The 21,742-nt window shown below is 45.1% G+C and overlaps 2 protein-coding genes and 1 non-coding gene across 3 annotated transcripts in view; all 3 read left to right on the top strand.

Moving 5' to 3' along the window:
* The window catches only part of TLL2 (tolloid like 2), a 121,352-nt gene extending 115,527 nt beyond the window's left edge, over nucleotides 1-5,825 (top strand). The window contains exons 20-21 of the mRNA XM_072739652.1: nucleotides 885-1,135; nucleotides 2,677-5,825. Of these exons, the coding sequence (XP_072595753.1) occupies nucleotides 885-1,135; nucleotides 2,677-2,811 (386 nt within the window). The 3' untranslated portion in view covers nucleotides 2,812-5,825. The remainder of the gene's footprint in view (nucleotides 1-884; nucleotides 1,136-2,676) is intronic.
* A 3,701-nt stretch (nucleotides 5,826-9,526) lies between these two features.
* OPALIN (oligodendrocytic myelin paranodal and inner loop protein) lies at nucleotides 9,527-21,721 on the top strand. The gene is made up of 6 exons (XM_025991255.2): nucleotides 9,527-9,973; nucleotides 12,424-12,459; nucleotides 16,234-16,269; nucleotides 17,286-17,405; nucleotides 18,973-19,029; nucleotides 21,186-21,721. Exons 1-6 carry the CDS (start codon nucleotides 9,830-9,832, stop codon nucleotides 21,360-21,362), a joined length of 570 nt encoding a protein of 189 aa, XP_025847040.2. The 5' UTR covers nucleotides 9,527-9,829; the 3' UTR covers nucleotides 21,363-21,721.
* On the top strand, nucleotides 18,256-18,446 carry LOC112918216 (U2 spliceosomal RNA). The gene has a single exon (XR_003234642.2). It is a non-coding gene; the product is annotated as a U2 spliceosomal RNA (small nuclear RNA).
* Nucleotides 21,722-21,742: the final 21 nt, after the last annotated feature.

Genomic DNA, 21,742 nt, shown 5'->3' with positions numbered 1-21,742 from the left:
TGTACCCATTTCATTACCACCCACGTCAAGTCTCAGGGACTTGAAATTCCCCAAAGACAGCTCAGACCTGGAAGAAATTCTAAGCAAGAGCACATGGGGGTAAAAAGCTGGCAGTGGGCAGGACTGGGGCCAGCTGGGCCTGAGAGTGTTAGTGGACAACACAGAAGCCACAGCCTGGGGAGCTCAGCCCCTGGGGGGCGTGGAGCACATTGAGGACAGGCTGTGGACTCTAGTGGCCTAGACAAGATAGTGTGGGACTCAGGCCAACCGGAATTACAGTCTTAGTCCCAAACTCAGAAGTCAGCGCTCCAGTATCCAAGCCCCAAGTATGAGGCTCGGCTCACTTGCGACACCCCCAGGAGCCTCAAAGTCAGCATTGTCAGATGTAGGAGCGAGTGGGTCTGTAACCTGGTTTCCAGGTTTGCGAGTCTACCCGCAGCTCTGATGGGCTTTTGGTGCCCTCTGCTGGCAACAGTCCCAAATTACAGTGAGTACGAAGGGCTCGCGCGGCTGCGCCCGTCTCTGGTGCTTCCAGCGCTTCCAGGGAATTAAGCGGCAAAGATCCAGCCCGCCAGCTTCCCTCCTAGCCTGCTCAGGTACTCCCCAGAGGCCTCGCGTGACCCAATCCAGGACCACAGAACCTTGGCTGGCAAGCCCTGAAACTCAGACCTACCGGCCTCTGTTGACTCCTCTGTAAAATGGGATGATGCAACCTGCCAGACTCTCCTGCGGGCGCGCGGGGCTCGCGGCGGAAGCTGGCCGGCAGGAGCGCGTGCGGACGGGAGGCGGGGGCCGGGAGGCGGGGGCCGGGAGGCCGGGGCCGGGGCGGGGGCGGCGCACGGGTCTGCGTGCCCCGGGACACGGCGGCGCTCTCCCCGCTCCAGAGTGCGGGGGCCGGCTGAAGGCCGAGGTGCAGACCAAGGAGCTGTACTCGCACGCCCAGTTTGGAGACAACAACTACCCGAGCCAGGCCCGCTGTGCCTGGGTGATCGTGGCGGAGGACGGCTACGGCGTGGAGCTGATATTCCGCATCTTCGAGGTGGAGGAGGAGGCGGACTGCGGCTACGACTACATGGAGGCGTACGACGGCTACGACAGCACAGCGCCCAGGCTCGGCCGCTTCTGCGGCTCCGGGGTGAGGGGGGCGCGGGGGGCGCGGGGGGCGCGGGGCGAAGCGCGAGCTGCAGAGCGTGACACACCTGGGCAGGTGTGCATCCAGCTGCCCCTGCCACTGGTTCGCAGCGGCCGGCGGCGTCCCCAGCTGCTGGAGCTCTGCTGAGGAGGTGGGGAGGCGGCCTGGGACCAGATCCGGAGGGCTCCCTACTGATGTGGGCTGTGTACGAGGCTTTCCCTGAGGATTTTCCTATTTTTGCAAAGGGCTCCCTGCCCGCCGCCTCCAAGGTCATTTTTATTTGGTTTGAGGCTTGAAAAATTGTTTTAAATCATGCTTTTGTCTATCCCATATATTCACAGTTCTCTCCCCAGGCAACTCCAATTACTTACAGAAATTACAAATCTTACTGTAAACACAGAGTTATGCTCCAGGTTTTTGTCCTTTTTTTCTCATTGTCTCCTCTCTCGTCAGTCACCTACCCCGGATAGGACAGGCCTGTTTTTTCACTATTTCCACAACACCTGACCTAGAACCTGGCACACAGCTGGCACCCAGTGCAAGTGTGTGGACCAGCCAGTCCAGGCTCCTGGTCACACTCTTTGGCTGCACCATGCTGGGCATTGCTCCCACTGGGCCCCTGTCCTCTCCTGTTTCTGCCTCTGGGACTGATGGCACAAGCTTCTTTGCTGTTGGATGAATTCACATAAGCTCATTTTGCAGTCACTAGTGCTCCTCGTGATGATCAGAACCTCAAAATGCATTTATATAGGTCTCTGAATGATTTCCCATCATCTTTACTCACTCTCCCGAAGAAGAAAGGATGACAAAGTGTGACATAACCAATACCACACCTTTGATAAAATCTTTTGGACGGTGGGGCCCATGTGCAGAGGAAAACCTTGGAAAGTCCAGAGCAATGGGGTGTGTGGGAAGCCCGGTTAGGTCCCCCTGAGCCCTGGAAGACAGCAGCCTCAGAACCTGGCTCCCCTTCATTAACCCCTTGGCAAAAACTTTGTGATAAACATAGAGGCTCTGCACCATGTTTTGCCCCTGGACAGGACATAGGCTGAAAGCATGGGCTTCGGTGTTTGGTCCACTGGGAGATATATCCCGAGGGTGACCCTGGAGCTAGGTAATGGGCGACACAGACTTTACAGCCAGAAGGACCTTCCTAATTGTGTCAATTTGAGTGTCAGTTTCCTTAAGTATTAAATGGAGATAGCATCCACCTTATAAAGCTTGCATGAGGTAAGATCTGAAAGTGCTCAGAGCAGTGCTAGTCCACCTGCATAACCAATAGATTCTATATGAGCTGTGTGTCTAGAATTGTCTCTGAAAAAGTAGGGCCGGGGAGCTCTCTGGAGCAGAACTGGCAATGTTTTCGTGTGAAAAGGAAAGAGTTGATGCACTTCGGTCTCTGGTGCCAGGGACACCTCATGGCCACGCCGGCCTGCTTCCTGCTTGCGTTCTCATGTAACTTTTGTCTCATCCTCTGTATTTAAAACTCCAACCACAGCCAAATGACCTAATGTCCCCCTGGTTTTCTTTTGCCCTTTCCTCAGCCACTGGAAGAGATCTACTCTGCAGGAGATTCTCTAATGATTCAATTCCACACGGATGACACCATCAACAAGAAAGGCTTTCACGCCCGATACACCAGCACCAAGTTCCAGGATGCCCTGCACATGAAGAAGTAACATCGATGTTGGTGAAAGACTGGAACTGAGAATGTTTGTTTGTTTGTTTGTTTATGACAATAGCACCTTGTGAATCTGCCTAAACCAGTGTAGAGTATTTTTCTCAAACACAAACTCAAAATCTGGTCTTGAAGGAACTCGTATCTGGTGTGAAGTTTGGCCACCCCGGAGGTGGAAAGATGTTTCTTTGATTCTGGCTACAATGTTATCAGTCACGGACTTTTAAAGAAGATTGAAGTTTTGAAGTCACTTAACCACTAATGCTATGCCTGGTCATCCTCATTCTCCTTGTCCCTTGCTCCTATGGGGCAAAAGGCCAGTCCTTGGGTTGGTCATTCCTCTATTTCGGGATGTACTTCTGTAGGTGCCAGGCAACGTGATGGTGTCCCAGAGACTTGGGCTGTCTTCTGTCTACATTGAGCGGTGAGGATAGAAGCTTGGCCATGGCTGATTTGTTACTCACAGCTGTGGCTGGAGACTTTTGCTTTCTGTGTGCCAGGGACATGTCAATCAGGAAACCTGAGAATATGGATGTCAGAACTGAAAAAGGACTTGCAGGAAGCAGTGTACAGAGAGAGAGCTGGAGCCTCAGCATCATCATTATCACCAGGCTAGTAGACATCAAGCCCTCTCTCTGTGTCATTGGCTCTCCTTGCCACGTTGGGCTTCCCCCATACCTCATTGCATTAGGAGGCGGAGACATCCACTATGAATTCCAGCAACACATTCGCTCATGAGAGTCCCCAGTTTGCCGAGAAGAAAACATCCTGGCTCCTCCTCATACTCCTTTCCTGGCTGACTTTAGAAGACTCCACCTATGCGTGGGATTCCATGGGCTTAGGAAACCATTTTGTCCTCCAGGTTTAGAGGCACTTGCTGTGGTTGACCTTGACTTCTTGACAACTGATTCAAACTGCATTTGCAAGATGTGCAAAGACAGCCTATGAAGGACCAGTTCGGGTCCCTCACAGGGTGAACATTGTTGAAAACTGGTTAATTATACGTCATGTAAGAATCATCCTCTGTGGCATAAGTCAACCTGTGACTAACTTCCTGTCACCAATCAGGTCAAAGAGTGCGTTGGTAACTTCGTTCAGGCTAATTAGTATTCAATCACCAACTTGCAATCAGAATTTACCACACTTGGCACTTGTTCTAGAGAAGTGTAGAGGATGTTGTTTACATAATTTTAGAATCTCCAGGTGTACTTTAAACAGTGAGGTAGTTTTGAATGGCATTTCATTAAGGCATCTATGGGCATTATGAGCTAAAAGCTGTGGTATGTTAGCTTTAAAAGAGTATTTATGTTGGAATAATTTTTAAATAATGTTTACATAACTGTAAGTCCTGTTTGGTTGGTATTGAGTACAGGACAGCACACGAGAGTGTTTTCCGTGAGACCCAAGATAGCTCCCAAGCACCAGAATTCCTTTGGGATAAAGCAACATCATTTTAAACAAAGCATTTGTAAAAGCTTAAAAGTTATATTTTTTAAAGATCAGAATATGCCCTCAAAGGACTATGTCTAATTAAAATGATTGCTGGGAATAAAACAAAGGATAATACAAAGAAAGGTAGAAGAAATGCATGGAAATATTTTTTTCCTTAAAACAAAAGAGAATTCAAAGTATTATTGTTAATAATAATATATGTCTGTATATATGTACGTATGTAAAGGATCAGCTGTCAGAGCCTTAATCAATGCAGTGTGACAAATGCCAACCCACTGACCGTAGCTTTATTGAGCAGGCCCTCCTGGACCAGCCCTGCATTTTACATGTCTCCTTTGCCAAGTCCTCTCTTGGCCCTGGATGGAGATTTGGCTTGCATTCTCGTATTGTGACACATCCCAGTCCCTGCCCCAGGGGCGTTTAGACTCAGCTACTGGAGCACCTTGTCTGTGGTTCACCCGGCCTGCTAAGGTGAATCCCATCTCTTAGATTTTTGTATTTTCTCAGGTTTTACTTTGTTTAATCATATCTGTCAATGTTGAAACTGAAACCAGAATACATGAGGTGGCTATGAGACGAAAATTCTATAGTTTCGACCTTTAAAAAGCCTGAATAAAATCAACAAATTCCATGGAAATGCGGGAGAGAGTCAGAAACAGACTCAACACTGGCCACCCTCATGAAACAATGGTACTTATTTTTTTATCTCTTTTGTATGATTATTCTCAAAAACACACAACTTGGCCAACTTGAAACAATGGGACGCCTTTGAAAACCTGTATCTAGGCCTGGTGTGAGTGACGCACTCCAGGCAAGACAAGCCCTGATTCAGCTGGGTCTGGCCAGACTGCTCCCCTAGAAGCTCACTCGAGGGGGGGATCGATGCTCTGGCTTCGGAAGATATGGTCCACTTGGAGGGAAGACCCAGGTCCCCTGCCGAAGCTCCTCCCAGGGGAGACCTCGCTCTAGCCTGCTCTGTCCGTTCACTGGCTGCTGGGCTTTGGAGGTGTCACAGAGCTCCAAGACCAGTTAGGTTCACAGAATTACCTTGATGACCTGATGAAGTATTTGGAGTCTGGGTCGTCGGCCTGGTCCCATCCTCATGTGATTTGGTCTGTCAGAAGCTAGAGCCTGAATCCCAGGGCAGGGTGAGGGTCTGGAAGTAACTTAAACCTGTTTAGCTCCGCCTGTTTCAATCGTTTGTAAATCCCTATTAACTAGCGAATTCATGCTGGGATTTGCTGTCGATATGGTCCATTGGGATGAATCTCAAATAATTCGTGGTGCTGTTGTTCAGTTTGAGAACAAATGTTCCCTTGGCTTCAGCTCCCTTGTTTTACAAGTTTCCTTGGTAGACCGAACTTCTGAAAAATAATCCCCAATGCCTAAAAGGTTTCTTTTTAAAAAAGAAAAACTGTTTCGAGTGCTATCAACAAATATATTGTACTTTTTATTTTGTGTAATTTTACATTTCATGAAATGTTAGTTTCCAAGAGAAAGTGGAGAGGGGCTAACATGTCTGTCTAGAAAGAATTGTTTCATTAAAGAATGTGGATTTCTGGATGTGTCCGGGGTTTGTGTTACTAGTTCAGATGAGAGTGGTCCTCTTGGTGATGATTTCGATAATTTCCAATGAGCTAATGCCACAAGACTTGAGGACACAGAAAGGGGGATCTTCTCAGTGGCTTTCTAGTCTCTGGTGAGTACCTGGTCCAGAACAGAGCTCCCTATGGGACCCAGAAGGTCAGGAGCAAAGCTAAAGATGACTTCAAAGCTGTCCCCTTTCTTGAATCCAAACAGGCTGGAAATCCGAGCACATACTTGTTGTGGAACTGGTTGCCGTGGTGACAGTGCTAGTGTGGTGGACACCATTCGTTTGTCCCTCAGCACCTCTCTGTATTCGTTTCCACCTGTTTGTGTGCTGAGGACCTCAGCTGGCATCTAAAACTGATGATCACAGCTCCTCTAAGGTGGCCCTCTTTCTCTGGGCACTGCCAGCCACTCCTGCTCCCCCCTTCAGGCCTAGGGGTGGTAATGACACTCAGCTGGTGTAATCCTGGGGCACTACGTTATCCCCCAAGGAGGACTGTTATAAATAGTCCTTTGAATAAGCCCTCTTCAAATATAGCAAATTGAGTATCTCACTTATTTCCTTGATACAGGGTCATTTTTAACCCGAGGACCGAGGTTCCATCTAATCAAGGACAGTTAGGGAGACTTTGGAGGATGTTTAGAATTTTGTGGCTATCTCAGGGAAGGGTAGTAAGGAATCATGTTTTTTGTTTTAAGCACTCAGTTCGGTCTCAATGCAAAGCGCTCTAAATGCAGAACGGTTTATGCAACTGTGTTGTGCTGCATGGGGAGTGTCAAGGTTTTAGGACTTTTCTTTTTGCCTTTACCAGTACCTAAAGGATGGACCCCAATGGGACAAGGGTATGAATGCTTGATGGGTCAGTCAGGGTAAAGGGGTTTATGCTGCATCAAAAAACAACCCCCACATATGCAAAATTACATAGGAAAGGCTTATTTCTTGTTCATACTGCATGTTTATTTCTGGTGTCTGCGAGCTCTTCCACATTAGCTGTGACCAGGACTAGGATGAAGGAGCAGCTCCTACCTGGAGCGTTGCTGATTTCTATGGCAGAGTGAAAGAATGACAAATCACACACTGTCTCTTACAACTGCCCGAGAGTGCTATATGACTTCTACTCCCATGTCGTTGGCCAAAGGAACTTGTATGGCTGCTCTTAACTTCAGACTAAGAATGAGATGAACTAGAAATATCCGGTAGACCCCACTAATGGCTCTCACACGTGACATTCATAGATAGGGAAATGACCAGAATCTTTCTGTTTGTTTTAACATTTTACTTCATCACTATTTCCCTACTGGCATTTTAGATAGAGATTTAAAAAACAAAAACAAGAATAAGGCCATTTATCATTTAGAATGGTCCAGGTTTTTAAACTGACCAGTTATTGCCTGGCAAACCATAAGTGTGGCAATTTAAATGGTGGTAAGATACAAATGATGAGAGAATCTCAGAGTTGGTGCCCTCCATCTCTTCACCCACTAAAGGGCATTCCTTCTATAGTTTCTAAGAAGATAATTCCCAGAGGAAGAGGGACCACTTATTTCACCCATTCCCTTTTCTTTGAGTGATGGTGCCATGTTCCATTTGCAGAACACCTATGTTCCAATCGTGGTCACCTGGGGCACATGACCCGAGCCAGACTGATTAGCTCCTCTTCCTGGAATTGAAGTCTTGATCAAGGGGCAAAAGGGCTGAGATTTTCCCCAGGGAGGATATCCTGAGAAGATGTGGAAGAGTCTCTGCCACTGAAGCCTCAGGAGCAACCTCGTCCTGCCTTCCCAGAACTTAGTTTCCTAGCCCTCTCTTCTTTCCGTGAGATCTCCTATACAAAGCCAATCGAGTCTCTCTCCTCCTTCTTAAATTAATCACAGTCCATTTTCACGCCTGTGACCAGAGAACCACAATGGGCCCAGACACTTGGCCAGTGCACCACTAGTATTCTCCTAAAGGAATACCCTGTCAGTTGGAGGGAGGGGCGGTGGTCAGTGGATGTATAGCAAACAGAGTCAAAAAGGACCTCACTGGCCTTACCCATCATAGACAGCCTTATCCAGAGGGAGCGGGGGCCATGAACTAGAGTCCCTTGGTCCAGCTCTCTGGTCCAGGTATGAGTCTGTGCCCACCAAGCAAAGTTAGAGGCACAAGTTGTACCACTTGTACTGATTTCACTAGTCTAGTCACTGTAAACCTGATCAACCCCATTTGATAGAGACTGAGGCTAGAAGACGTTATTTTACTTGCCTAAGACCACTCAGCTTCCATGATTGCAGCTAAGGCGTTACACACAGGCCTGTCTGAACTTAGCCGTGTCTGTGATGTCCAGACACTAGGACATCAGTGTAGGCATCAGCATCACTGTGGAGTTTTGGGAACTGGAAGCCCCATGAAGCACAGGCCAATTAGGTCTCGCTCAAGACAGTACCCTAGTGCCTGGATCCCTGGGCCCCAAGTCCATTTTTTCCAGTGTCACCTGCCCAAACACACGGTGCCACCGTGCCCTCTGTGAGCAAGCCCCAAACCCAGGAGTCAGCTTCCCTGTGCACATTTTACTCCACTGCCAAAACTCACTGCCTCAACCTCCACAGTAAGTCACATGCCCATCCACTACTCTCCATTTCCACTGTTCCCAATCCCAGGGCAGCCACCACCTTTGCCCTGCCAGCCAGGCTCTGGGCTGACACCCTTCCCTTGTGATCCAGGCTTCACGGGGAAGCCAGGTGATCTTTGTCAACAACAATTAGCTCCTGCTCTGCTCCTGCTTTAACTCACTCTGCCTTTTGTTGTTGTTAAGACATTTTTAAATTAATAATTATTTTCCAGTGCAGTTAACATATGGCATTATATTAGTCTGAGGAGTAGGATAAAGCCATTCAACAATTCTGTACATGACTCAGTGGTCATCACAGTAAGTGTCCTCTTAATCCCCTCACCTGTTTCACCCATCCCCCTCTTCCCCTCTGGTGACCACCAGTTTATGTTGCTTCAGGAACATGGACCTCCTTCCAGTCTGTGTCTGCTTCAGCCCTGGAGCTTTGCATATGCTGTTCCCTCTGCCTGGGACCTCTTCTCTTTCACACACATCTGAAGTGTCATCTCTCAGGGACATTCAAAGCAACTGTTTCCCAGTCACTCCAATCACTCCTTTTGCTCCTCTCGTAGCGGGTCTCACTTATTCTGATTGGGGTCTATCGGCCCTCGTTGGAACATACACTCCCCAAGAGTTGGGGTCTCATTTGTCTTCATCACCAAGGCCCAGAACCATGCCCAGAAAAACACCTGACATATAGAAAGTGTCAGAGAGATTTGTTGAATCATGATGAGTGCATTCATATAAGTCATCAGATTTATTGGTCATAATTCTGTTGTTTGTTGGCATGGGACTCCAGCTCCCTCACTGTTTCAAAGAGGCAAATTCCTAACAAAGACCTCATAAAAAACATAAAGCATCCATGTCCGTGTCTTCCTCCAACTCTAGGAGGATCTCCTCTCAAAATGTGAGAACAGAAAGGGGGGTGAGGCCAAATCCCCACTAGGGAGCTCATTGACCAGGGAATGTGTTCCCTAGGGCAGCTACAGCCCTGCCTCAAACACAGAGCAGGCTCCAACAGCCATCACTAGGCATCCTCTGTGTTGATGCTGTTGGTGTGCTGACCCCCACAGCTGCTGGGACAGTGGTCACCAGGGAAGCTTGCAGAGGGGGAGGGTGCGGCCAGCCTCTGCCTGTGGATCCCATTGTTTCTAAAGTGCTGCTCACCACAGAAACCACTACGTTCTCTAGCCAGCTATGGGTTCTTTGCTGAAATGGAGATGTAGCTGAGGAAGGAGCCTGGAAAGCAAGGAGAGAAAAAACCCCCAAAGAGGATGGGTGATCCAGGCCATCCATAGTGGCTGTGAAGCAGGACAGCATCTCCCTGAAGGATGGGCAGATGACTTGGCTACTCCCCTGACCATAAATGGCTTGGCCAGAGCTCTCATGGAGCCGCCCCTTGCCCTGTCACGCTTGCTCTCCCAGCTGGATGCTCCTACAAATGTTGAGACACAAGCCAACAACTCCAGCAAGAAAGGAGGTCGCCGAGGGTGGTGTTTGGTGAAGGTTCTTGGGAGGCTGTCAGAAATGGTGAGTAGGCTAGCATCTTTTCTTACCCTACCCTTCTGTTATCGCTATAAAAAATAACCCCCAGGCGTTTAAAGCTCACATCTCCTAATACGAATATGACTGTACCCTCAGTATTATGATTTCAAGGAGCTTGTTTTTTTTTATTATTTTCCTATTTGCAAAATACTAATCATTAAAAACAATTCTCATCTACTATTTGCCGATCTCATCTTTTATTTTAACATTAAAGTTTTGTTTTTAAAACTCCACATACAACAAGGGTACAAAGTAGATGTTTCAGCTAAATTCACTTCCCAGTCGAAGCAGTGGGTGTGATGCACCTTTATCCTCATTTGCTCAGTCCACCTTCCATTACGCCATCAGCCACGTAGATACTCACAAGTTACATCGGAACTTTTCAATTTTCTTACTGACTTGAGACACATATTTGGGTGCGACTCAATCAAATGAAGTTTGCTAAGTTAAAAGAGGCTTCTGGGGTTCCTTTATTAAATAGATTATGAAAAGGAGTTGAATTCTGGCTTTGGAGTTAGGAAGATCTGTGATCTAACCAGACCCAGACCACTTACTAGCAACCTGTCTTGCTGAGTCCCCACACCCGCGATGTAGGGATGTTCCTTTTACAGGGAGGTTATGCATGCGGTGTCTGACACACAGTGTCCCCTTAACAGTGAGTAACTACCTGTCTCTCCCTCCTCCCCTCACAAATGGCAAGTTTGTAATAAAGGACACTTGGCCGCTGAGATCTTAATGTGCCATCAGAACAGTTATGTCGATATTGCATGGTGCTTAGACCAGCAATAAGTGTGTTGTAACAAATTCCAGTACTTGGAATGTTGCTAATCTATGCATGCAACTCCATCCAATAAGAACTTCCCAAGTGGTTTCCTTATGCCTTGCTCAGAGCTGACCAAGCCACGAGGAGCATGACATGGTGTGACTCCCCCACCACATACTCCCCCACACACCTGGAATATTTTACAGTTCGGAGGGGGCGATCACAGATGTTATTCCCTTTGGGCTTCTTCTATGAGATGGGCAGGGTGAGTTAACATTATCCCTATTTTAAGCCCAGGAAAATAGATTTGCTGAGAGGAAATGGAGACCAGAGACTTAGAGTCACTTTTCCAAGGCCACACAGTTACTAAGTGACTGAGTCTGGACTGGTAATCCAGATCAGGTGACTGCGAGCCCAGTGTTGCCCCACCCCACGCAGCTGCCTCTCTAAAGGACACTGCCGCAGATTCTCCCCACCCAAACTGATGTGATGTTTTTCTCTCCATGAGAGCACTGTAGCATATTTCTACAAAATAGGAATGTCTTTCTGAAATCGGCCAAAATCTTCGTCATCCAGATATTGGTAAACAGCACATGCAATGGCCCACTTGTTGCTGCCCCCCCTCTTCTGCTGTCCCCCCAAAGGAAGCTTTGTCTTGGGCCTGCTGACATCAGTACTCAGTATTCACTGATGAGATAAGGCTCTGGGCAGCTGTGTTCAATACAGTGGCCACCAAGTGTCCTTGCAGCATTTGTGGGCTTGGTTGATACTAGCAGGATGGGCAGTGGTTAGGTCCCTGGAGCAAGCAGACACAGGCCTAAGGTGGCCCAGATAGTCCTCTTGCTCTAACATTGTCCTAGAAGGTGGTCTTGGTCTCAGTAAAGAGCAGCCTGGAAAGACTGGCATGGGCAAGCCCAAACTGCAGTGACAGAAGATGAGCACAGGGAGCAGGAAGGAGCCACAGGAGGATTGGGCAGGCTAACAATTTGGTGCCCCATGGAGCTCACGATCTTTCAATATTGCCTCCATATTTGGGGGAGAGGCGAGGCTGGGTGCTGATTGAGGGGAGGGTGCAGAGGGTTACTTTTTCTTCTCTTGTCCCGAGCAGCTCTGCTCCAGCCTGGCAACTGTGCCTTACACTCAGCGCCCACAGAAGCCTTGTCCTTCTCAGGCTCTCTCTCCTGGGGAGGGGGTTAGGAGCAGGTGTTCTTGCTGGAGCATGCCCCTCGTGGGTCTTACTTCCTACCTCAAGCAGAAAGTACCCAGAGCTTCTAACTCCCACAATTCCCTTCCTAAAAGGAGTTCTGGGGAAAAACAACTTTCAGCCCTTTGCTGAATTTCTAATACTGTCTTTGCTGCCCATGGGTTGGAACCCCACCAGGCAATCACTGGCTGGCCCCTTTATCTGGCCCTGGCTGGGGATCTGGGTGGGGGTGGGGGTTGGGGGGGGAAGAGGCAAGACTGACTTAATATGGGGAAGGACTCAAGACCCTAGCCTCCTCTGCTCCTTCCCTCTTTGGGGGCCAAGATTGGAAGCAGAGGTTGGGGGCTGACTGAGCCTGTGGAATCAGTGAATTTCCCTGTGACCCCCGTGGGTACATGACAGTCGGTAGAGGGGTCAGGAGCCTGACTGATCATTCCCAGAGTGCTTATGTTTGCTTCTCCCCTCCAGGGTTTCTCACTGAACTTCACACTGCCAGCCAACACGGTAAGTTCTGCAGGCTTAGTCTCCAGGCAGGTGCATGCTTGCCTAGGGGTGAGGAGGGGCAGGAGGAGCACCCACCTTCACGTGGGCCTCATGCTGAGGGATGAATTGCTGGTTTTCTTTTTTTAAGATTTTTTAATTTGTTTATTTGACAGAGAAAGCACAAGTAGGTAGAGCGGCAGGCAGAGGGAGAGGGAGAAGCAGGCTCGTGTTGAGCAGGGAGCCCAATGTGGGGCTCGATCCCAAGACCCAGGGATCATGACCTGAGCCGAAGGTAGCCCCTCAACCACTGAGCCACCCAGATGCCCCGAATTGCAGATTTTCAAAGGCACTTCTGAATAGTTGGGGGGAAGGTGCTGAGACAAATTTTGTTCAATTATAAAAGCTATAAATAAACATTTTGAAAGTAAACTAGAGAAAAAAGATCAACACACCTAAATTCTGATCAGCAGAAAACATTGGTGTCTCTTCTTCTAGTCCTGTTTGACTTTGCATACATTTCGACATTTGTTGTCTCTGTGCTATTATGTTCTTACTCTACATATTATTTAATATAGATTTTATGATAAATATTTTCTATCAGCCTTTACAACTATAACTGGGGGATGTTACATGATATTCCTTTAAGTGAATTATTTCTTTAATTGATTATCCACAATTAGGAATAATTTTGTAATAAAAAGCTAAATCCTTGTCTTCATTTAAGAGGATTTCTTTATGTTCTAGAAGGGGTGTTGTTGGGTCGACAGTTTATGGCTCTAGACTATGGTGTTTAGTTACAAGTCAGATGGAGATTGTAGTTGCTGACGGCATGTAGTTCCAGTCCACAGCTGATCTGTCTTCTGCTCTCTGTCTTCTGTGCATAGCGATAACATAGCCAGGGGGGGTTTTCTGCCCAGAAGTGGTGTTATGATTGAGCCAGACATTTTCCTGGCCCAGTTTCTTAGTGGGTTTGGCTCTGCCAAATTTTTCTGATAAGTTACATTGTTGTTCAAAGAGAATAAATTGAATTTACCTGATTTGGAGGATGTATACACCAGTGTTCATTTTTACTGGAACATGGGGGCATCATCCTGGAGAGCACGGAAAGGGGCAACCTGGACTCATTGCTGCCTTCTGGCACCCACTCCTGGCCACCCTGGATCTCTGTCCCTCGACTCCCTTGGCACCCACTCTGCCATCCCGCAAGGGCCCTGCCTTTGGAATCACCCTGTCCTACTCTCTCTGCTCTCTGCTTCAGCCTCTGACTGTTGTCCTCATACAAATTCCCCTATCCCTCTCTGTACCTATCAAGACCTTCTCATATGGTTCCTGCTTAATTGAGTAGGTCTGTAGAGATCCCAGTTTCGTCTTATCCTGGTTTTTGGCCTATCCTATGAGGGTAACTCACAAGAAGGCATTGCTCAGGGCTGTGGAGGTGAGTGGGGGTGAGAGGGAAACTCTTCGTGATGCTAGTCATCACTTTGTGTAATGCCTCCTTTATTAATAGCCCATTTCTCTGGGCACTGTCCCTTCTTCCCTTTGAACCTATGTAAGGCAACCAACCATTCCAGTTTGTCTGGGACTGCCTGGTCTTAGCATTGCATGTCCTATATCCTGGGCAAGTACCCTATCTGGCAGTTACATTTGACTGCATAACCCTTCTGTTTTGGGGGCACCTGAGCAGCCTGCTCTTGATATGAGCTTTGGTCGTAATCTCAGCGTCCTGAGATTGCACCCTGGGTCAGGCTTCACACTCAGCGGGGACGCTGCTTCAGGATTCTCTCTCTCCCTCTGCCCCTCCCCCTGCTCTCTCTCTCTCTAAAATAAATAAATGAAACTTAGAAAAATAAATAAATAACCCTTCCTTTTGGTGCCCCTGAATGACCAGAGATGCCAGTGCCCCGGGAAATAAGGGAGAGGTGAATACCTGGCCCATCAGAGCCTGTCTGCAGGGGGTTTGGAACAGGGGAGCATGTGTAAATCGGTTTCTGTTGAGCCATACTGAACCATCAAGTACAAAAACTGGGTTGGTGTGCTACATTTGGTCTTGGAACGCAATGTAGCTAGCACCTGGTTAAGAACATAGACCCTGGATCTACCACTTAGGGCACTTACCACTTAGGGCTGTGTGACCTCACACACGTTGCTTCACTTCTCTGTGCTTCTCTCTTCTCTGTAAAATGGGGGTCATTATTGTTTTTCTTCACTAGCTGTTGCGAAGAACAAATGAGCCAATACAGGGAAAGTACTTGAAGAGCCTGGTACTTAGTAAGTTCTCTGTAATTGTTAGCTGGTACAGTTAGCAGGGCAGAAACATCCATCTGGAGAGAGAAAGAAGGGCAAATGGGCAGAGAAGAGCACGCATGAAAGGTTATGATGCTCAGGAGAGATAGAGAGGTCCCAAGAGGTATGGCTCCAATCCCTGGAGAACCCAGATTCCCTCTGGACTTGGGCTCCCCATGGCACCCTGCAGCTTTAAAGTTAGCTCCTCTTCTTCCTTCCTTCTTTCCTTCTTTCCTTTCTTTCTCTTCTTTCTTTTCTTTTTTCTTGCCAAACCCAGCCCAAGTGAACTCTACAGACAAGAATGTCTTACCTGAAACAATATCCACTCTTCCCACTACCCTGAGGAATAGCACACTTTAGGCAGATGGCAGCCCTGAAGTGCCCCTGGAGTGGGTGGGGGCAGTGTGTGTGTGTGTGTGTGCGTGTGTGTGTGTGTCTGTATTTAGGCAACAGTGTAATCAGTTAAGTACAAATCCCTCCTCTGATGGGCGTTCTTTGGGAAAGAGACCTAGGCTTGGAATTCAAACACCCAAGTTTATGTTAGATTTATAGTTACCCCTGGAACCTAGGAAAAGACCAATAAGTTGTCTAAGATCTATTCCATTTTTTGTAAGATAGATACAACAAGTAAAAGCCCAGGCCCTGGGCACTCCAATGTGCTCCCTGAGGTTGAGAAGATTAAGTAAATAGCAGGTCTGACCAGAACTTTGCCAAGTTTAAGGGAAAAACAGAAGCGTATACTTCTGATGCTCACTGGATCCTCCTAACCACCCTAGAGGTAGGTACTAACATCCTGATTTTACAGATGAAGTGGTGCCGTCCCTTCCTTTGCTTGAGTTGAGAAATTACCATTTTGTTCCAGGCAAATGTGAGCCAGGGACCCATGCTCTTACCCCACCTACTGTAGCTTATACTGGCTAGTGGTGAATGTAGAACTTTGTCCCTTGAGATTTAGTGATCTATGGAAGACTCTCACCTGAAATATCTCATAAATGGGTGAAATCTGATTCCCTCTCCCTTGAGTGGAGATATGGACTGGACACATGTATTCATGGATATTCACAACTTCAGATAACCCCGAAGCCACTTGCTTCATCGTGTATTTGAAAACAAGGAAGACTCCCTTGAAGAAACTTGCTTCCACCAATTCTTATATTTGTTTTCTTTCTAGCAACGTGGACAAGTGGCCCAAAGGATGCTGGAAAGGGTATAGGGACTAGGGACAGATGAAAGCCTTTCTGAGTTGTAAAGTGTTTTATGGTAAATCCAGAGGTAGAGTAACAAAGACATCATTTGAATTTCTGAATTCTCTCTTTATAGCCAGATTTCATTCCTTCTTACTGGAAAGCAATCGAGTAAGGTTCTATTTGGCAGTTGTCATCTGTTTTCAAAAGAAACTTGAGCAAAAGGGTGAGCTTTAGTCATTATAGCTTAACCTTTGATGGGCTCTCTTGTATAATGTGCACTGTGTAGATTTGAGCTTTTTAAGATGTATGTTCTTTTTCCACACAGACTTCCTCCCCAGCTGCTACAGGTGGGAAAGAAGCAGTAAGTATATCACTACATTATGGAACCTTGGTTTGGTTACTTATAAAATGGGAATAACAATGCTCCAGCCATTTCCTACTCATGTTTTAAGGATTAGAGTTCGATACGTGAACTGTTGCCAAGCCCAGAATCTGGCTTAACAATTACTCTTCTGACCAATTTAGCCCTCAAAATGAGGGAGAGGGGCACCTGGGGGGCTCAACAGTTGAGGATCTACCTTTGGCTTAGGGCATGATCCTGGGGTGGTTATAGGGATTCTGCAGATTATCTTTGATATTTCCATACAATATACAAATCTGAAAATTTAGGTGTAGACAAGTGTGGCTATTTCCACTCAGATCAAAACAAAGTGGAAGTTTTAAAATTGATTGCTTAATGGATATAGTGTAAATAAATGTAAAGATCCGCATCAAAATGATGTGGGATATAACTTTTTACTTTTTGTCAAACTGGTTAAAATAGTATCTAATCTTTGCCTTGAATTATTTCTCAGCTTTTGCTATGTTGATGAGACATCTGTATTTCTGTTCCTAGGAAGAGCCTGTTCATATCATTTGCCCATTTTCCTACTGGATTATCACTCTTCTCCCATTGATTTAAACTATGTAGATTAAGTCCTATGACATGAGTCATTTGTCATATATAAATTGCAAACATTTTTTTCTTTTTTAATTTTTTTTTAATTTATTTATGATAGTCACAGAGAGAGAGAGAGAGAGAGAGAGAGAGAGAGGCAGACACACAGGCAGAGGGAGAAGCAGGCTCCATGCACCGGGAGCCCGATGTGGGATTCGATCCCGGGTCTCCAGGATCACGCCCTGAGCCAAAGGCAGGCGCCAAACCGCTGCGCCACCCAGGGATCCCGCAAACATTTTTTTCCACAGTATCTTATTAACCTTTTGATTTTGTATATGACACTCAGAGGTTGTGTACGTTTTTGTTTTGTCTTATTTTTAATCGACTGAATTATTCCTTTATTCTTGGAAAACCTGACTCTGCCCTTCTCTGTGTGCCAGGACTGTGGGCCCTCTCTTGGATTAGCAGCAGGCATCCCGTCCCTGGTGGCCACAGCCCTGTTGGTGGCTTTACTATTTATGCTGATCCACCGAAGAAGAAGCAGCAATGAATCCACCGAGGTGATGAGCAGCTTCTTTGGGTTTGGCTGTATTGGCAGGAATCAGTATTTCAGTGAACTGGCCTTGGACTGAGAGTGTCAGGATTTGAATCTGTTTCCTAGGGAGATGATGGTGGACATCCTGCCCCTCAATTTCCATCTCAGACTCATCTCAGATGCCAGCAGAGCCAATCTATCACACATCCTTCATTTTAGGAAATCTGTGGCAACAAGGATAGTATTTGGGGTGGCAAAAAGTAGCAGTGGAGAGGGACATGTATTATCATGGCAAATGCGCATCTGTGGGTGTGTTTTCTAAAGTCAAGGAAAAAGGGCCTAAGCTTCATAAAGGGAGTGGAGACAATCTCAGGAAAGGTAGGAGACTAACAGGTACTGAGGTGTCTATGGTAGGGATACGCCCACAGGTATGTGGCTCTGTTTATCTTTGCACTTTCTCTACATCTGAACGCACATCAGTCACAAGGGAATCTGCCAACCCCAACCCTTCAAATGCTGGATTGCTCTGGAGACCATGCTGAGAATTCAAAGGCCACCCAGACATTGTCCAAGAAATTTCCATGGTTGTAATACAACTGTGTTGTGTGGACACTGGGCTCTAATTCCATCCTGTATTTATGAATGATCCTGATTGTTCTCATATTGATAAGCACCAACGAGAGATAGACACAATAGGCTCTTACCCCTGGCTCTGCCACTTTATGATTTATGTGATCCTAAGCAAGTGACTTCACATTTTCTGTGCCTTGGTTAGTTCTACTCCAAAATAGGAGTCATAAAAACTACCTTCCCTATTTTAGGAGGTAGGCAAAGTTCTGAGGATGGACTGAGATCATGGTTATAAAGATGTGTTGATTGCTTCTCGGCCTTTTGGCTAAGATCAAGTGTAGTATCTGTTCTTATCAGTTTAATATCTGATACGTCCTCTATCCGAGGACAATATATTAAATGGATTTTTGGAGCAGGGAGATGGAATAGGAGCTTGCTCCGTCCACTCCGCGCATCGACCTGGTATTGCAGTACCTCCAGGAACGGTGCACAAAAAAAAAAAAAAAAAAAAAGATGTGTTGACAAGTTGTAAACTTTAAACATATTAAGGTGTATTGTGGTTGTTGGTAGTGTTATTTAAGACATAGTTTCTTAACCTTCAGTGCACTTTAAAAATCATCTAGATTTTTATTACAAAAAATATCAATCACCAAAATGAATTAAGTTAGTATCTCTGGAAAATAGAGCTGTGGCGTGGAAAATTTTAAATATATACTAGAGAGTATAATGAATCCAATTATCAAAATGTGGCCAATCTTCCTTGATCTCTACTCCCACCCACTTCTCCCTGCTATCAATCCTGGGCTATTTTTGAAGTAACATACAATGGTATTTCTCATTTATGGATTTTTTTTTGGGGTAGTTATTATCTGTTTGCTTACTTTGTTTTGTTTGTTTTTAATGCTTTCTGGTGATTCTGATGTGCATGCAGGTTTAAGAATCACTGATTTTAATCATGAGCATGGGCAAATGCTGTGACCTTTCATCTTTTCTTCCTTTCTTATTTATTTTTACCAACTTAGGAAAGTGAGAGGCCATGTGAAATTTCAGAAATCTTTGACAATCCCAAGATTGCTGAGGTAAGAACTCTGGGTTAAAATCACTGTATATCAAGGGGGCCCCTGGGTGGCTCAGTCAGTTAAGCCTCTGATTCTTGATTCTGGCTCAGGTCATGATCTCAAGGTGGTGAGATTGAACCCTGCATCAGGTTCTGAGCTCAGCAAGGAGTCTACTTGAGTTTCTCTCTCTCTCTTTTTCTTTCTCTCTCTCTCTCTTCCTCCCCTTTGCTTCTCACCCCTCTCTGTCTCTCTCAAATAAATATTTTTTTTGAAAATAACTATATATCATTGATACATGCAAGCTGAGGATTTTTAAGCCTTCTGTGTATAGGAGAAGTACAGTGCGAACACCTGTGGAAAAGAGGCAACCCAATGAAGCTCAGGCATAAAGGAAGTTCTCACTATATTTTTATTGGCTGGATAGAAATTCAAGGTTGATTTAATATTAGAAAATCCATTTAACATTATTTAGTTCACTGAAAAATTAAAAGAGAAAAATTGTGTGACCATCTCAATTAGGAGAAAAGAGTCCAAAAAAATTGAAGGGCCATTTGTGATTTGAACTCTTAGCAAATCAAAAACAGAGTAGAAACATGAAATAAGACATCTTTTTAAAAAAAGTTATAGCAAACATCATACCTAAAGGTAAAATATTAGTGAATTCTCTTTAAGATCAGAAACAAAACAAGAACGCTATATTCAATATTGAATACAATACTATTCGATATTAAATGTAATTCAATATTGTGCTTTAGGTTCTAGTCAATGCAGTAGTATTAGAAAGAGAAGTAGAAATTAACTCTATAGGGGGAGTCCTTTCACAATGTATATATATGTCAAATAATCACATCATACTCTTTAAACATCTTATAATTTTGTCAATTACACCTCAGTAAAGACTAGAATGAGAAGAAAAAGAAGTGGAAATACAAGACTGGGAAAGAAGAAACAAAACTTCATTATTTGCAGATGTTATGATTATCTACATAGAAAAGCTAATTATCTACAGATAAAGTATTAGAATTGAGAGATTTTAAGAAGTTTCCTAGATATAAAATCAATATACAAAAGTAATGTGCACTTCTAAAAAGTAATAACAATCACTTAGAAAAAGTAATTTTAAAAAATACCATTTTGTAGTGGTAATAAAAATATGTCAAATGCAAAGGAATAAGTCTAATAAAAACTGTAATCTCCTTATGGAGAATAATAAAATTTTAGTAAAAGATATTAAATAAGACCTAAATAATGAGAGTTACATACCAAGCTCCAGGATAGGAAGTCTCAAGAGCATAAAGATGTCAAAAACCCTCAAATCAATCTATATGATAAATGTAATTCCAGTATAAATTCCAATATATTTTTTCCCATGGAACCCAATAAGATGCTCCTAAAAATCTATGTGGAAGAAGGTAGAAAAAAAAAAAACCCTTAAAAAGTAGCAACAGACAGAACAAATAGAAAACAAATAGGAAAATGATACATTGAAACCCAACCATATCAGGACTTTACTACACATAAGTGATCTAAATATCCCAACTAAAAGGCAGAGATATGAAAATCAAAATTTTAAATCAGTTTGCCTATAAAAACAAGATCCAGCTATACACTGTCTGCAAAAACTCACGTTAAATATAGAGACACTAATAGATTAAAGATAAAAGGAATGAAAAAGAAATACCATGCTAACATTTAAACAAAAGAGAGCTGAGTAGCAGAAAAGATCTGCCAAGGTGTTAAACTTGGCAATTGTAGGCCTTTCCTCATTTGTTTTCTCTCAAGGATTGCATCCTTCCTTGCCTGATGTCCAGTGTCTTGAAAACTATTGTTTTATTTTTTATTTATTTTTTTAAAAAGATTTTATTTATTTCCTCATGAGAGATACAGAAAGAGAGAGAGAGAGAGAGACATAGAGGGAGAAGCAGGCTCCATGCAGGGAGCCCGACATGGGACTCGATCCTAGGTCTCCAGGATCAGGCTCTGGGCTGAAGGCAGCACTAAACCACTGAGCCACCGGGGCTGCCCAAAAACTATTGTTTTAAATGTTTTTTTTTTTTTTTTTCTTTCTGACTATTGGTTGTTTTAGGTGGGAGGGTAAATCTGGTTGCTGTTGTTCCAGTTTGGCCAGAAGCAGGAGTCTTTGCTCTATTTTTGAAAAACCTGTTTGTTTTCTCAAGAATCCTAGGAGATCACCCACACATGAGAAGAATCTGATGGGAGCAGAAGGAGCCCATGTATATGTGAAGACTGTAGCAGGAAGCGAGGAGCCCATGCATGACACTTACCGTCCTACCATCGAAATGGAGAGAAGGAGGGGATTGTGGTGGCTTATGCCCAGATTGAGCCTGGAATGATGCAGTTCAGTCAAGGAGCAGATCTGGAGCTAAAATCCAGGGATTCGCGCTCAGAGCGAGAAGAGATGCTAAGCTGCTTTTTAACCAATCCAAATTTCATTTGCAGATCTGGAAAACTTTTGGGTTGATTTGTCTCTGTAGGTGACAGAGCTAAAGATTCATCCCAACACTCAGATCTTGTTGTTTAATAAGCAGTGAAGCACCAAGTGAGATCCAGAAGGAGCCCTTCGATCCTCTTCTCGACCTATGCTTTTCTTTATGATTTGGGGAAAGGGGCTTGATTGCTGCATGTCTTGTCTTTTTATCTTTTTCCATATCTCTTTTCTCAGAAAAAATAAAACAAACAAACAAAAACCCCATCATACCTGGTTTCCATGGGA

This window comes from Vulpes vulpes, chromosome 15 (assembly GCF_048418805.1).
Source record: "Vulpes vulpes isolate BD-2025 chromosome 15, VulVul3, whole genome shotgun sequence".
NCBI classification, from domain to species: domain Eukaryota; kingdom Metazoa; phylum Chordata; class Mammalia; order Carnivora; family Canidae; genus Vulpes; species Vulpes vulpes.
Note: the sequence above shows the minus strand (reverse complement) of the source record. Positions and strands in the feature narration are given on the sequence as shown.

Bases quoted from the DNA above. Each gene is read 5' to 3' on its own strand.
- OPALIN (XM_025991255.2), top strand. From the start codon at position 9,830: ATGGAGCCGCCCCTTGCCCTGTCACGCTTGCTCTCCCAGCTGGATGCT. The intron at 17,406-18,972 runs GTGATGAGCAGC...TTACCAACTTAG, and splicing joins GCAGCAATGAATCCACCGAG to GAAAGTGAGAGGCCATGTGA. The intron at 19,030-21,185 runs GTAAGAACTCTG...TGTTTTCTCAAG, and splicing joins ACAATCCCAAGATTGCTGAG to AATCCTAGGAGATCACCCAC.